The sequence below is a fragment of the Chelonoidis abingdonii genome, chromosome 20 (genome assembly GCF_003597395.2).
Source record: "Chelonoidis abingdonii isolate Lonesome George chromosome 20, CheloAbing_2.0, whole genome shotgun sequence".
Lineage (NCBI taxonomy): Eukaryota > Metazoa > Chordata > Testudines > Testudinidae > Chelonoidis > Chelonoidis abingdonii.
Genome location: NC_133788.1, coordinates 24,764,182 through 24,778,596, shown reverse-complemented (window position 1 = coordinate 24,778,596; position 14,415 = coordinate 24,764,182). Strand labels below are relative to the sequence as shown.

At 44.6% G+C, this 14,415-nt stretch overlaps 1 protein-coding gene across 4 annotated transcripts in view; it reads right to left on the bottom strand.

Annotated features, from left to right (window-relative positions):
- The window catches only part of MYO1C (myosin IC), a 146,164-nt gene that overhangs the window by 69,519 nt on the left and 62,230 nt on the right, over nucleotides 1–14,415 (bottom strand). For 3 of the 4 annotated variants that reach the window (XM_032788283.2, XM_032788285.2, XM_032788284.2), the window contains exons 2-3: nucleotides 2,987–3,142; nucleotides 2,203–2,318 (exon numbers count right to left, since the gene is read on the bottom strand). In XM_032788283.2, coding sequence (XP_032644174.1) covers nucleotides 2,203–2,318; nucleotides 2,987–3,142 — 272 coding nt within the window. Of the gene's footprint in view, nucleotides 1–2,191; nucleotides 2,319–2,986; nucleotides 3,143–14,415 lie in introns of all 4 variants that reach the window. The other variant, XM_075074027.1, reaches the window with a different exon arrangement.

Here is a 14,415-nt window from a genome sequence, read left to right as displayed (position 1 = left end):
GGTATGGCTACACTTGAAATTTCAAAGCGCTGCCATGGCAGCGCTTTGAAGTGTGAGTGCGGTCGGAACGGCAGCGCTGGGAGAGAGCTCTCCCAGCGGTGCACGTAAACCACATCCTCTACGGGTGTGGGGTGCAGCGCTGGGAGCCACGCTCCCAGCGCTGCCTCCCTGATTACACTGAGACTTTACAGCGCTGTATCTTGCAGCGCTCAGGGAGGTGTTTTTTCACACCCCTGAGCACGAAAGTTGCAGCGCTGTAAAGTGCCAGTGCAGCCATACCCTCACTCTTACTTTGGATGGGGAAATTCTAGCCAGGATGTCTCAAGTGTTTTCCCATTAACTCTGATAGCCCATAATTTGTCTTTTCCTGGGTAGTACAATGGTAGGTGCTTGGAACTAGTCTTGTCTGGTTGGGGAGGCGTCCCTCTCTGCTCGGCTGACCACTGCCCTACTGTGAGGTAGAGGTAAAGCTTTACAAACTCAGTTCTCTATATACATAAATTCATAAACACAGCATGTATACCTATCTCCTAATGATTATTAAGTTCAGAACATTACAAGCTTTCATAGAAGACCTTATCCAAAAATTTTATGCACAACAACATTGTATACAACCAGCTGATTAAATTGTTTACTCTTGGGAGATCAGACCCTCCACTCTCTCTTTGGGCCTGGACCCTGATTGTCACACAGACATGCAGCATTTCAAGTTCATTGAGATAAACCTTTTTTTCTTTTCAATGACTAGGTACTACAGACTCCACAGATAATTTGACTCTCAAGTGTTCCCACTAGCTTTAAAGTATTTTGATATTTGGATAGCAAGGTAGAATTGTTTTCATTTTATAGAGCTCATTTTAAAAAAAAGCCTCAGAAAAATCGTCTGAATTGCTAACCGTAACCGATGAAACAGCACACAGTCCAATGCTCAAAATGAGTCTGTTTCCCACAACATTTAAAAATATTCAAAATTATTTTCTGTGCAATAAAAATACCCCTAAAGGGGTTGGTTTGGAAATACTGTCTCCTATATCAGAATAGTGTTGGCAGTCCCCGCACTTAGGATTTACTGAGCTGCACAGTTACAATTTCTCATGAACTGGTTGCAATGAAGGCGAGAACTTTTTTTTATTCTTGGACTGTTTGAAAGAGTAATACTTTCCAGAGCACATCTTCCCTTGTACAATGTATAACTGAATAGAAGCAGAACAGGGTAATGCTCCAATATTTAAAGGATTTGTTTAGTGCTGACAGAACCCTCAATGTTGTACACTGCAAACAAATAAACAGCCTCTGTCCCAGAAATGTTACTTTCTAATTAACATATGTATAGACATGATTCTGGATCTTCCCAAGCAACCGTGTTTGTAGCACCACCTCATCATGCTTGTAACATACTCCCATCTCACTTGCACTGTTGAGTCACCAGCCAACAACAGGAAACAGCCCAAATAGTTCTCCCTGTCTCTTCAAAGGTCTGCGGAAGAAAGAGAGTCTTCAAGAGGTATCTCAGGATTGGGCCCCAGCTCAGCGAGTACTTTGGTTAGCTAGGCTCACTCAGCTGTGTCCTCTCTCTCTCTTTTGGTCTGACAGAAAAATTCAGTTACGTTCAAAAATAACTTTCAAGCTTCAAAAATCTTTTATTTTAAATAGGAAATTGGGAACGATCACCAGGCCATGTAGATAAATACATTTCTTGTTCCAACGGGCTCATGGTATCTTAGCAACCAGGGAAATACCAGATTAATGTTGGTCAAGCAGTGACAGAGGAGGTAGGAAAAAACCCATCACACACACACACACGCTTTCCCCCAGTTTAGTCATAAGCTGAATAAGCTGCTTAGCACCAAGGGAAACTTAGAACCAGATCATCTAGATACTGAATAACCCTGGAACAATGAGGTCTGTGATCCTGCCTAGGCTTGATCAGCAGCTCAGATTCCTCTGAGTCTCAAATCATTTGTCCACAAAGGAACTAACTCCCTTTCCAAATAACACTGTCAAAGGCAACTCACTCTCTTTGGAAAGAGAAGCAGGAATAAAACAGCCAGACCCCACCCTTTCTAAAGGACTCTTTTGCCCCCACTCCAGTACTCTGTTTGGAAGATGGAAGGGAAAATAAGTCTTGCTTTCTGTATACCAGTATTAAACAAGCCAGGTGGGAATAGCACAAACTGTATTGTTTACCCACAGGCCACTCACAGGTGAGGAGACACTTCATAGAAACTGACGCCACGGTATCGCTCCATGTGTTGTCTGCTGTAGATTTCCAGATCCTTGTATGGATTTACTGACACCAGAACTGAGCCAATGTAGGTCTGAAAAGAGCCGAAAGGAAAAGCATTACACGAAAGTTAGCATCTGTTTCTACAAGAGCCTTCAGAATTACTCTGGAATCCCAGATATTGTTACAGGGCCAGCCTGCATTTGGCACGCTGCTAACCACTTTGAAGAGAGTGACTTGGGAGTCTGAAGAAACAACCTCACAGCTAGCAAATGTGGGAATATAGAAATTGTATTGGATGTGACCCTTTTACTGAAAATGCTGCACTTACATCCTTTAGTGACTGCTTCAGTGCTTTTGGACATCCCAGCAATGCAACTTCAGTTCTGGGTTATTTTTGACCACTCATTTGAATATTTGGGATCAGAGTAAGCCTGGGTTTGTTAAGACCACAGAATAGCTTTATGAAGTCAGAAGAATACAGTATGTGCTGGATTTTCAGTGGTACTGGGCACTCAGAATTTTAGCTGAAGTTAACTGGAGCTGCAGATGCTCAGCAACCTGAAAATCCAGCCCTATCTATGCCAACATGTCAGTACACGAGTCTGAGAAACAGGATCATGGGCTATAAAAGGGGAGCTGGTGGACACCACCACATCCAGATCCCACACCTGCAGAACAAAAATAACTATGTCCAGTTTTCAGAGCAAATATCCAAATTCTAGTCAAAGATCAGCACTCTGGCTGCTCTTTGCTACTCACGTAGATCAGATTCTCCTTGAATCGTTTACGTAGGTTTTCAATAAAGGCTGCTTCACTAGTGAAGTTCTCTAGCAGGACAAAATCCTGAACCCCCACACGGTCACGGGCTGTCAGAGCACTCTCCATTGTCAACCGGATACCGTCACTCCCTGCCGCCTGCAATCAAAACCAGTGAAGTCAAAAGGCTGAGACTTTTACAACACACAGACCACTTTGCCCACAAAGCACAGACACAGGACCAGCATACAAACAAGAGAAAATAAAGCAAACCCCATTAATAAAGCAACCCCTCATCCACTTCACACTAGCAATGGCCAGTTTTCCAGAAGACAAGGCAGCTTTGGGAGAAAAAGTTATTGCCAAAAATCCAATCAGTAATAAAGCAGGATCAAATAAATGTCACAAGAACAATGATTAATACTCTGTTCATTCTTGAAAATATTTATACTAGTCGATACACCACTTCCAGGAACTAGTAAACAGTGCTGAGATTAAGTATTCTTGTCAAAATGAATTTTTTTTTTTTTAAAAGAATTAAACTGAATCCAGATCTCCCCAAGGATCTTTCAGTAAGACTGAGTCTGAACTGCTTTCCTATTTCCATACCCTGTGGTAAAGGACCTGCCTTGAGGTAAACAGCCTTTCGTGGAGCAATAAATGCCCAAAGAGATGGAGGGCTCAGAAAACAGATATAGGGAGGATGTTCCAAGTGCCAGGTCACAGAGAAGAAAACTCTCACGCTAACAGTGGCCAGATTGTGTGAGGAAAAACAGGCAACCAGGGCTAAATAAGTAGAGGGAGCACCACAGAGACAAGTTCACGAACTCATCATTAATGAGCACTACACAGGCACAATCAACTGAACTCTTTCATATGGGAAGGGACCACTTTTAATGGGGGGTGGCCTCAAATCTCAAAACTGACTCTCCTGGGCAACTGTGTTAAGAAGAAACTTATATTAGATTATGAGTTGAAAACATTTCCCTATGGTATTTATGTGGCCCCCATCACTGTAGTATCTGTGGACCTTACAATCTTTAACGTATTTATCTTCACAACACCCAGGAGATCAGGGGAACTTAAGCAAAGAGAGGCTACGTAACTTGCCCAAGGTCACACAGGAAGTCTGTGGCAGAGCAGGGAACTGAACCCAGAACTCCCAAGTCCTATGCAAGTCCCCTAACCAATGGCCTACCCTTACTCTAGAGCACAGGAGGGCAAACTTTTTGGCCTGAGGGCCACATTGGGTTTCGGAAATTGTATGGAGAGCCAGTTAGAGGAGGGGGTGGAGGGCCGGCCCGCACCTCCTATCTGTCCCCACCCCAACTCCTGCCCCATCCCACTCCCCCGTTCCCTGACGGCCCCCCCAGGACCCTTGCCCCATCCAACCACCCCTTCTCCCTGTCCCCTGACTGCCCCTTGCCACCCCATCCAACCCCCCCTCCTTCCTGACTGCCCCCCAGGATCCCTGCCCCCATTCAACCCCTATTCCCCTCCCCAACACCTATCCACTTCCCTGCCCACTGACCACCACCCCGAACTCCCCTGTCCTCTATCCAACCCCCTCCCCCCATTCTGTGCCCCCTTACTGCGCTGCCTGGAGCACCAGTGGCTGATGGTGCTACAGTCACGCTGCCCAGCTGGAGTTGGACCATGCCACCACTGCCACCACGCATCACAGAGCACCAGGTCAGGTCGGGCTCTGCAGCTGCACTGCCCCAAGAGCTCACAGGACTGCCGCCCAGAGCATTGTGCTGGCAGCAGAGCGAGCGGGGGAGTGGGGACAGCAGGGGAGGGGCCAGGGGCAAGCCTCCTGGGCCAGGAGCTCACGGCCAGGCAGGACGGTCCCGTGGGCCGGATGTGGCCCGTGGGCTGTAGTTTGCCCACCCCTGCTCTAGAGTAATACCTTGCAATTTTTAAACTGAAGTGTCACTACAGGGAGGAAGTAGTGGGCATCACCTCCACAACTACGTCCCATTGCTTCACTTGCAGCCCCAGCAATAGCTGTAGCGTGAGCAAAGCTCTGAGCATCCTTTGATCATTATTAAATAATACAGAAAAGAAGAGCTGGAACGGACTGCAAAAGGTCATCTCATCCAGCCTGCTACACCTGCAGAGTCCCTTAGTGTAGATGCAGCACATACCAACAGGAGTTTTTCTGCTAACATAGTAATGTTGTCTCCCCAATGATATTCACAGTGCCAACAGAGGAACTCTGTAGGCATAGATGCATCCACACTGTGATTTTTGCCAGCACAGAAGTGTCACATAAGGGATGTGGGTTTTTTTCCCCCCACACTCCTGACTGACAGCTGTGGCACCAAAAACTGTGTGACAGAGAGAAATTCAAACTGTAAATAAGGCATAACGTATTTAACAGTGAGTGCAATTAAGCACTGGAACAATTTACCAAAGGTGGTGGTAGATTCTCCATCACTAACCATTTTAAAATCAAAATTGGATGTTTTTCTAAAAGATCTGCTCTAGGAATTATTTCAGGGAAGTTCTATGCCCTGTGCTACACAGGAGATCAAATTAGATGATCACTATGGTCCCTTTGGCCCTTGGAATCTATGAAACTCTTAGCATATCATAGGTTCTACTTTAATACAAACAGATAAGTAAATAAATAATGATACTATAAATATGTAATGTAGGAAACAATCCTATATTGGCCCTTGCAAAATCAAATAGATTGTACCCTCACTGTTTTTTTTCCAATCTCCAATGCCCATTAATTTATTACATTTTAATTTGACCTACTTCATTAAATGTATTCCCTTCAATAGCTTTCTATCTGACCTCAAGGATGTGACCCCACCTCCAGTTCTGCCAAATTCGTATTTCCATTACTTCTAAACTTCCTTTTATTTGCATTTTAGGCTGTTACTGTTAGGGAATAGGAGAACGGAGATATTCTCCTAGGACAGCTCAAGACACACCTAGCTTAACAAAGAGAAGGATAAGGGATGACTTGCTCAGTCTGTAAGTACCTACGTGAGGAACAAATATTTGATAATGGGCTCTTCAATCTAGCAGACAAAGGTATAAACACAGTCCAGTAGCTGGAAGTTGAAGCTAGACAAATTCAGACAGGAAATAAAGGTAAAATTTTTAACAGTGAAGATAATTAACCACTGGAACAATTTATCAAAGGTCATAGTGGGTTCTCTGTCACTGACAATTTTTAAAATAAAGATTGGGTTGCTTTTTTTAAGATATACTCTTGTTCAACAGAAATTATTTTGGGGGAGTTGTCAGTGTTGTACAGAAGGTCAGACTAGAAAATCATAATGTTCCTTTTTGGCCATGGAATCTACAGATACCCAAATCCACTTTGCTATCTGACCAATACTTAAACGAAGTATTTGGGAAAATAAGTACGAAGTTAATGGCTGGTCTGAAAAAAGTCACACCAGCTGGCTTCCACTCTGCTGATATATCCCAGAATTTATCAGTCACCACTACCAGGAACTACCTTGGAGCAGATTCCTAAGGGGGCCCAAGCAAGTCACAGCAGCCCCTGGATCACTCTCTGCAGTAATAATGCAACAAGCCAGGAATGCAGGGCTTTCCTGCTGAGACAACCTTACCATCAGGTGCTACAGCCCTGGACAAAGATGCAGAGCTATTTTTGTTGACTCACACTGCTAGATGGGTCCTATTACCTCCATCCCAAGACATAAGAGAGTCTGGAGTATACCTCTGGGACAGGGACTAATGTCCTGCAGGGGAAAACCCTAGCAGCAGCAAAACTCAGCAGAAAGTTTAGGTTAAGGTTTGTGTTTTGTTATTTACGTTAACAAAGACAATCCCTCACAAAGAGAGAAGTTTGGCCCAAATCCACTATGTGCGGCCTCAGTATGCAGCATCACACATACACTGCTGCCAACTCATGTGATTTTATTGAGTCTTATGATATTTGGTGTCCCTCTTGAAGCTCCTGCTCTTTGAGACAAGTGATTCTGAGAGACTTTCAGCTTTCATTAAGAAAAATAAAAGTTTCTATCCTTCATGGCTGTGGAGAAAGACTGAAGCCAGAGGGCAAATTTAAAGAACCTCACAAAAAAAATTTTTTTTGGTTAATTCTTGTGATTTTTAAGTTGATTTTGTGATTGTTGGGAGCTTGACTCTTGAGTTTTGAAAAGCTGGGGGTTGGCAATTCTGCAATCAACCTTCAAATCCATTCCTCCTGACCAATCCTCTATTGCAAAATGCCTGAGTCACATAAACCAATTCCTCCACTCTCCCCAGCACATTGGGCAGCTTCTTTTAAGCAGCTGGGAGGAGGACAAAGGAATCAGCCACAGACTCCAGCTGATATGAGCAGTGGTCAAAACAGGGACTGCTGCATTGGGGCAGGGGGAGGGGGTAAAATAGGCCCCAGACAAGGCCACCCCTTTCCCATCACCCCTCTACCCACCCATTCAGAGCTATGCAAGAGACACCCCCCGCCCACACACACACAAAACTCTGGGAGCACTAGGACCCAGGTGGTGCCTTCCCTACTTTCCTCCCCCTGGCTTTGGGGGATGTATGTGTAGGCGGGGAAAATGTTGGGAGAAGCCAGCCACAGAAGCCAGCCAGTAAGAGCAGCTGCAAAAGCAGGGAGGTTCAGAGAAATTTCTGTAGTTTTGATTAGACTTTCTCTGACCTTTGCTGACTGTTTGCACCAACCCACCTGTTCCTCTACAGTCTTTTCACCTTAACTTAAGGGGATCTGCCCCCCTTCTCCCCTATCCTGACCCCTCGGTGCCCTTTCAGTGTTCCCTCTTCCTTCACTTTTCTTTCAATTTACCTAATTCACTTCTTACTAAACTCATCAAAAAAATTTGTGGAATTAACATAGTTTGCTACCATCACATTCTCCATGCTGCTTAGGTGTTCTACCCCCTTTTCCCTCCCTGAGTCTATCTGGTCTATTTCAACTGTAACCTCTTTGGGGAACAGACAGTGAGTGGTCTAGTGTGTGCAGAGCCCAGCACAATGGGGTCCGTTCTTGGTTGGTCCTCACACACTGCCATAATAAACATGATTATAAATAATAAGAAGATAGGAGTATCCTTCATTTCTTTGGTACTTTGGAACTATACCATTTCTCAACTAGATACAAAATTCCTCAGCTAATGGAGCAAATTTCCATATATGCAGGTCCATTTACACACAGTTTTTGCAATGATTTAACCAAACTGGTAGAAAAACTGATCTAGTTAGATCAGTGCAACTCCCTAGTGTGCATGAAGTTATTGTGGTATAGAAGTGTTTTAACATGTATAGCTTGTTTTGGTAAATTTACTGAAAGAAACACATGCAATTTTATAAAACTCATTCTGTAGAAGTAGTTGGAAAACAAATCAGGACCAGCTTCATTGAACTACAGCTCTCAGAAGTGGTCAATAGTTCTTTCATCAGCCGCTCCCTCAGCCCAGAACATACTACTTCTAACTGAACATATCTGGTGATTAAGAAGCAATACGACCGCCCTAAGAAACAGCACACTTTTCTTTAGACCTATCCACTGAAACTAACATTTATGACTAAATATCTTCCAGCTTCCACCCAACACATTTCTTACTCAGCTTCCCAGGCTGTAGCTCAGCAGAAACAAAGCAGATATGTTTGGTTTTCAAAGACTTTCAAAAAGTGAGTTTACAGTTTTAAGAATAATCAGGAATGATTAGATTGCTTTATTTCTATGGCAAGGGTGTCAAACCGCCCCCCTCTCCCCCCCCCCCCCCCCCCCCCCCCCCCCCCCCCATCCTCCACAGGCCTGGTCTAGCACCGTAGATGTGTGTAAATGGCCTGCAGGACAACCAGGTTCTGCAGAACCTAAGTTTTAATTTCAAGTTTCAAGACATCCAGGTTGCAAAGATAATCTTCTGAATATAAATTTAGTGTAAACTAAATGTACAGACAGCCTGAAACAGTGAACTCTTCCGTCCTACCATTAATTTTGACTTGCTACTTCCCAAGTCTAATTATGCTTTAAAAGGGTCACCATTAACTATTTTGCTGTTGGCCATTTTCAGCAGATGGGATGCAGAAGGGGATGGAAAGTGAGACTTGCTGGGTGCGAAATTGTGCATTGCTACAGAAAAGGTAATGCACAGGAAAGACTGCTTGGAAAAAAAAGAAAGAGAGAGAGAGAGAGAAAGGAGGCTGGTGAAGGAAGAGGGAAAAGGACAGAAATAGCAGTGATCATAAAGGGGGGTACGTTTTCCCACTGAGTGATAACAAGTGTGATAATAAGGTACTGAATAAAGAAAACAATTGAAAGGTTGGTTACTTTAATCTATCAGACAATGTACAATTACAGCCAATGGCTAGAAGCTGAAGCTACATAAATTCAGACTGGAAATAAGGTGCAAATGTTTAATTGTGAGAGTAATCAATCACTAGACCATCTTACCAAGGGTTGTGGTAGATTCTCCATTACTGGAAATTTTTAAATCAAAATGGCATGTTTTTCTGAAAGATAGGCTCTAGCTCAATCACAGCTATGAGACTTGAGGCTGGAATTAATACAGGGAAATCCTATGGCCTGTGTTATGTAGGAGCTCACCTAGATGTCCTTTCTGGCCTTAATATCTGTGTCTTTCCTCTATGGCAGGGGTAGGTAACCTATGGCATGTGTGTGAAAGGTGGCACGCGAGCTGATTTTCAGTGGCACTCACACTGCCCAGTTCCTGATCACTGGGCTGGGGGGCTCTGCATTTTAATTTCATTTTAAATTAAGCTTCTTAAACATTTTTAAAACCTTATTTACTTTACATACAACAATAGTTTAGTTATATATTATAGACTCATAGAAAGAGACCTTCTAAAAAAGTTAAAATGTATTACTGGCATGCAAAACCTTAAATTAGAGTGAATAAATGAAGACGCGGCACACCATTTCTGAAAGGTTGCCAACCCCTGCTCTATCGTATCATCTAACCTACTGACAAAGCAAAACAATGGAATTCAAAGCAAAGACTGATTCTAAATCTGAAGCTACCTTTGATGAAAATCCTGTTCTCTGGCTGCCTGCTTTCTTCTGAAAATCACTGTTTACCCCTTGTAACTTCCTATACAAACCTCTACCCCGATATAACGCTGTCCTCGGGAGTCAAAAAATCTTACCACGTTATAGGTGGAACAGCGTTATACTGAACTTGCTTTGATCCGCCGAGTGCGCAGCCCCCCCCACCCGAGCGCTTTATACCCAAATTTGTGTTATATTGGGTTGCGTTATATTGGGGTAAAGGTGTATTAGAAAAAAAAATAATTGGGACACTGTTGGAAATGGTATGTTAAAGCCACGTGTCAACATCAGGTGAAAAAAATGTCTGTATGGACATGTATTTCAAGTGCCTTTCCATTGTAATTACAACTTTGGTGCTGAGTGTCCATCACGTGGTTCCCATCCACACTGGCTTCACTAACAGCATCCTTGCAAAATGGTGCAAGAAGAAACGTTGTCAAGACTTGCTCTGAAGTGGTGCAATCACAAGTATACTGGATATAACTTGTTCAGCAATGAGAGTGTTTCTGGGAGCAGCCAATACATATTTTTCAGGCATTGCTAGTTTTTACTACCACCACCTTAGGTAGCAACAATTCCCTAGTTCAAAGATCCCAAGCATCTAGAAAGCTCTGCTTCAGCACTTCTCACTGCCCAAAGATTACACCTGAGCTGAAGTGACAACTGTTTCCACAAGCTTGGTTCTTGTAAGGATAGATATCGTGTTACAAGTATGGCAGTGACCATGCTATTGAGATGTCTTACGGGTATGGGAGGGACTATGCTAATCTCGATTCTGGGCCTCTCAGTTTGCCCTGTGTGAACTAGAGGAGGGTTTCCCCAGAAATCCAAGCAGTCTCAGTCTGATTTTACCGCCTGTCCAACTAATAGAGCACTCTGTGCCTTCTTTCTCAAACTAATAGAGCACTCAGGAGCACTCTGTGCCTCCTGAGTGCTTACTGAAGATTACAGGTGTTTGTTACCATCCTTTTGTGGAGTTGCAGAGCTCACAGTTGTAGAATTAACTTTCTTGAACTGATGATTATGTATGATCATAGGGGAGCCATTCCCACGTTATTTTAACCCACTTTAAGCTTCTAATCTCTTCTCCAGAACAGTCAGTACAACACTGGCTCAGAGCCAGAAAAGCAAAGCAGTTACTGTTGAAAGATGGGACTGAGCCAATGCAATTAGCAAAGCAGCCTACTTCCACAGGCCTTTTCTTCTCCATATTTACACTTTGGGAGACTCTGAGCTGGTGTCAATTGGTGTAGTTTCATAGAGCTATGGCTCCTTTACACCAGCTGCGACTAAATGATTGACTATAAAGGATGAGAATTTGCCTCCTTAGAACTTATTTCCTTTGAATACAATATAACTTGAACACATGGTACTGCCTGGCAAGGGCAGATAAAACATCCATTTAGGTTGCCTCACTAAATCCTCACATAGTGTTTTGGGGCGGAACCATTATTAACTAATTTTAAATGTTGAAGTGTGGTAGACTTCCCACAACCCAAATGAAAAACAGGGCCTTCCAAGCGCTGCATGACAAATTCACAGAGCATTTTTTCAGTGACCTTTTTTAAAAGTTAGTTTGAGTTTCCCCCATTTGACATTTTTCCCTGTGAGGGAAGAGGATGAGATTCTCTTTTAAATGAGTACCGGGTAAATGTAGGGATGATATGATCTGGTAACATCCAGCCACTAACTGCCTGTGGGCAGGGCAGGGGCTGTATAATGCACTAATACCTTGCCCTGGGTACAATAGTCTTTTCTTTTGTACCAAGATTTCCAAACAATCCCATTTTGGAGTTTACAGGAAAGGGTAAATGAGCTAGCAATCATAATGAAGCATATTCAGTGTCACCCCAGTGCCTTGGCCAACCCTCTGAGTTTGTGAATCACTTGGGAACCCTCACAATAAATGGTGTTATATAATGTAGAAGAGACTTTAAAATCTCCAGTCCTACTCAAAGCTCAACAGGATTTGTGCTTCTAAATCTCTTAGGCACTTCTGAAAATCTCCCCTGTAATATATTATTATCTCACATCTCTTGGCTGTCTTTTGCTTGTAGTTTTTAACTATCTTTAAAAATGTAGTGTGGTTTGAAGCAAAGCTTCTCAACCTGCTGGGCACAACTTCGCAAGGAAGTCACAAGGCGAATGGAGGCTAGGGGTATTGCAGGTGGGCAGAAAAGTATTGGCCTTTAAGCTCTCCAGTCCCAGTACACCCTGGCTGCTTCTTTTAGTTGTCTCCTCCATTACACCAAAAAAATCACTCTTTCTTTCTGTTTGGGTAGGAGTCAGCTTCTGGGACTCCCTTTTCCGTCTTGGACTTTTATGACTAGTAGTACAGTAGTATCTGAGCACCTCACAACGGCTATGAATTTTATCCTCCCAATGGTTCTGTAAAGTGGGAGAGTGCTATTCCCATTTTTACAGATGAGGAACTGCGGACAAGCCTCCTCCCCTGAGCTACACATCCCGGGGACTGCAGCAGGTGTTGTGCCTGCCCTGCACTCACCAGCTGCAGGAAGTGGCACAGGGAGGGAAACTGGAGCCCAGCATGCAGCATCCCCTTGGCAGAAGCTGGGACTCCCCTGTTAAGCAGACACATCAATCCCTCACCCTGACAAGCCCTACCTTCCTTGCATCTGTACCACCCCAATGAACCCCCCCTACACCCTCCCCACTGAGCCCCAACCACCTGCACCTGGACCCCCACCCAAATGAACCCCACCTACCCTGCACCTTGACCCCCCTGCTGAGCCCGAAACACCTTCACTTGGATCCCTGCAGAATCCCATTGCCCCTGCACCTGGAAACCCCCAATGAGCTTCTGTGTATCCAGACCTCTCACTGGGCCACTGCACCCAGACTGCCCCACAGAGAACTCTCCTACCCCCACCTGGATCCCTCCCACACTAAGTCCCTCTGCACTGGGATCCTGCTGCCGGGCTGAGCCTGCTCACCCACACCAGCTATGCCTAGCACAGGGGGGCAGGCCTGGCCCTTGCACTGTGTCAGGGTCAGGTGCAGCCTCACTGCCGAGTCCCTGTCCCGGGGTGGGCTGGGGGGAGGCTGCAGGGTAATCTCCCACCACCATGCAGCCAGCGACCTGTGCTCGCAACTGCCATGTTGGAGCTTCCACATTTATTTGACAAATAAAATGTGCATAAATTTTAAAATGCTGTGCACAGAATTTTTAATTTTTTGGTGCAGAACCCCCTCAGGAACATGGAGTGCTGTGCAGCTGTGATGGTGGGTCTGTGAGGAAGATGGTGCGCAGGTCTATGGATGGGGAGCACTGGGCAAGCAGTGCAGTGTGCAGGGTGCTGTGCAATTGTGGTGGGAGGCCAGTGGGGGAAGTCTCTGGGAGGGGTGGGAACTCAGCATAGAGATCTGTGGTGGAGGTCTCTGGGCAAGGGGGCACTGGGCATAAGGGTGGGGCACTTGGTGGAGGGGGGGAGGGGTGCAGGCCTTCCCTCCAGGTGAAGGGACATGCTGGCAGCCCAGGACTGGGCAGGCCAGCGTGCGTTTGGCAGCTGCAGGGTTGTAAACAGTGCCCTCCTGCTGGGCTGCGCAGAGCGGGGCTGCTCCCGCCACGCCACTCCCGCCGTGCCATGCCTCATTGCCTCCAGCCCGCCCTTCACTCTGGAGACTGACCATCCTGTCCCTCTGCACTTTGCCCCATGGGGACCCACAAATATGTTTGGTGCCAGGCCCACAAAAAATTAATCCAACCCTGACTTGGGTGACAGCTGCATTGTAATTGGGCACGCCAATATGACTATTTATAATGTAGGTAATGCGGCCTAATTGTGCTTGTTGTGTCTTTGTACCAAACTCCTGAATCCAAGGAACCAACATGGCTACAACACTGCAAAATGCAAAAGCTAGTGTGTTACTAATTAGATGGTCAGTGGCTGGTATGGGAGAGAGGGCTCTCTGACAAGATAACATATTAATGTCTTACATAACAGTACCCTGCTACTGAACATGTGAGTAGTAGCTGAACTGCCCTGAAGCTAACTGCGCACAAATAATTATTTTCATGATAATATATCTCATTCTATATATGTATTTGACATTTAAAGCAGAGAGAAAAAAACTAAATGAATATTCAATTCTATATTTGAATATCAGGGTCTGGAAGGGACATTTAGAACAATGCTACCCCTAACACGGGTAAGCCACTTTGAGCAAAGGACAAGAGAAAAATCAGAATTTTAACAAAAACAGCAAAGAATCACCATCAGCACAGTACAACTGTGTAACCTTTAACTCACAGAGAAGTATGTCTGTCAGTGGCTGCCTCACTCAAGGATTGTTTATAAAATAATTTTCTTCTTTTGATTGCTTTTAGTAAATATTACAGAAAAGTAACTCTTGGAGCTGGTTTTCTAGAGGTTATTGCTGGGAG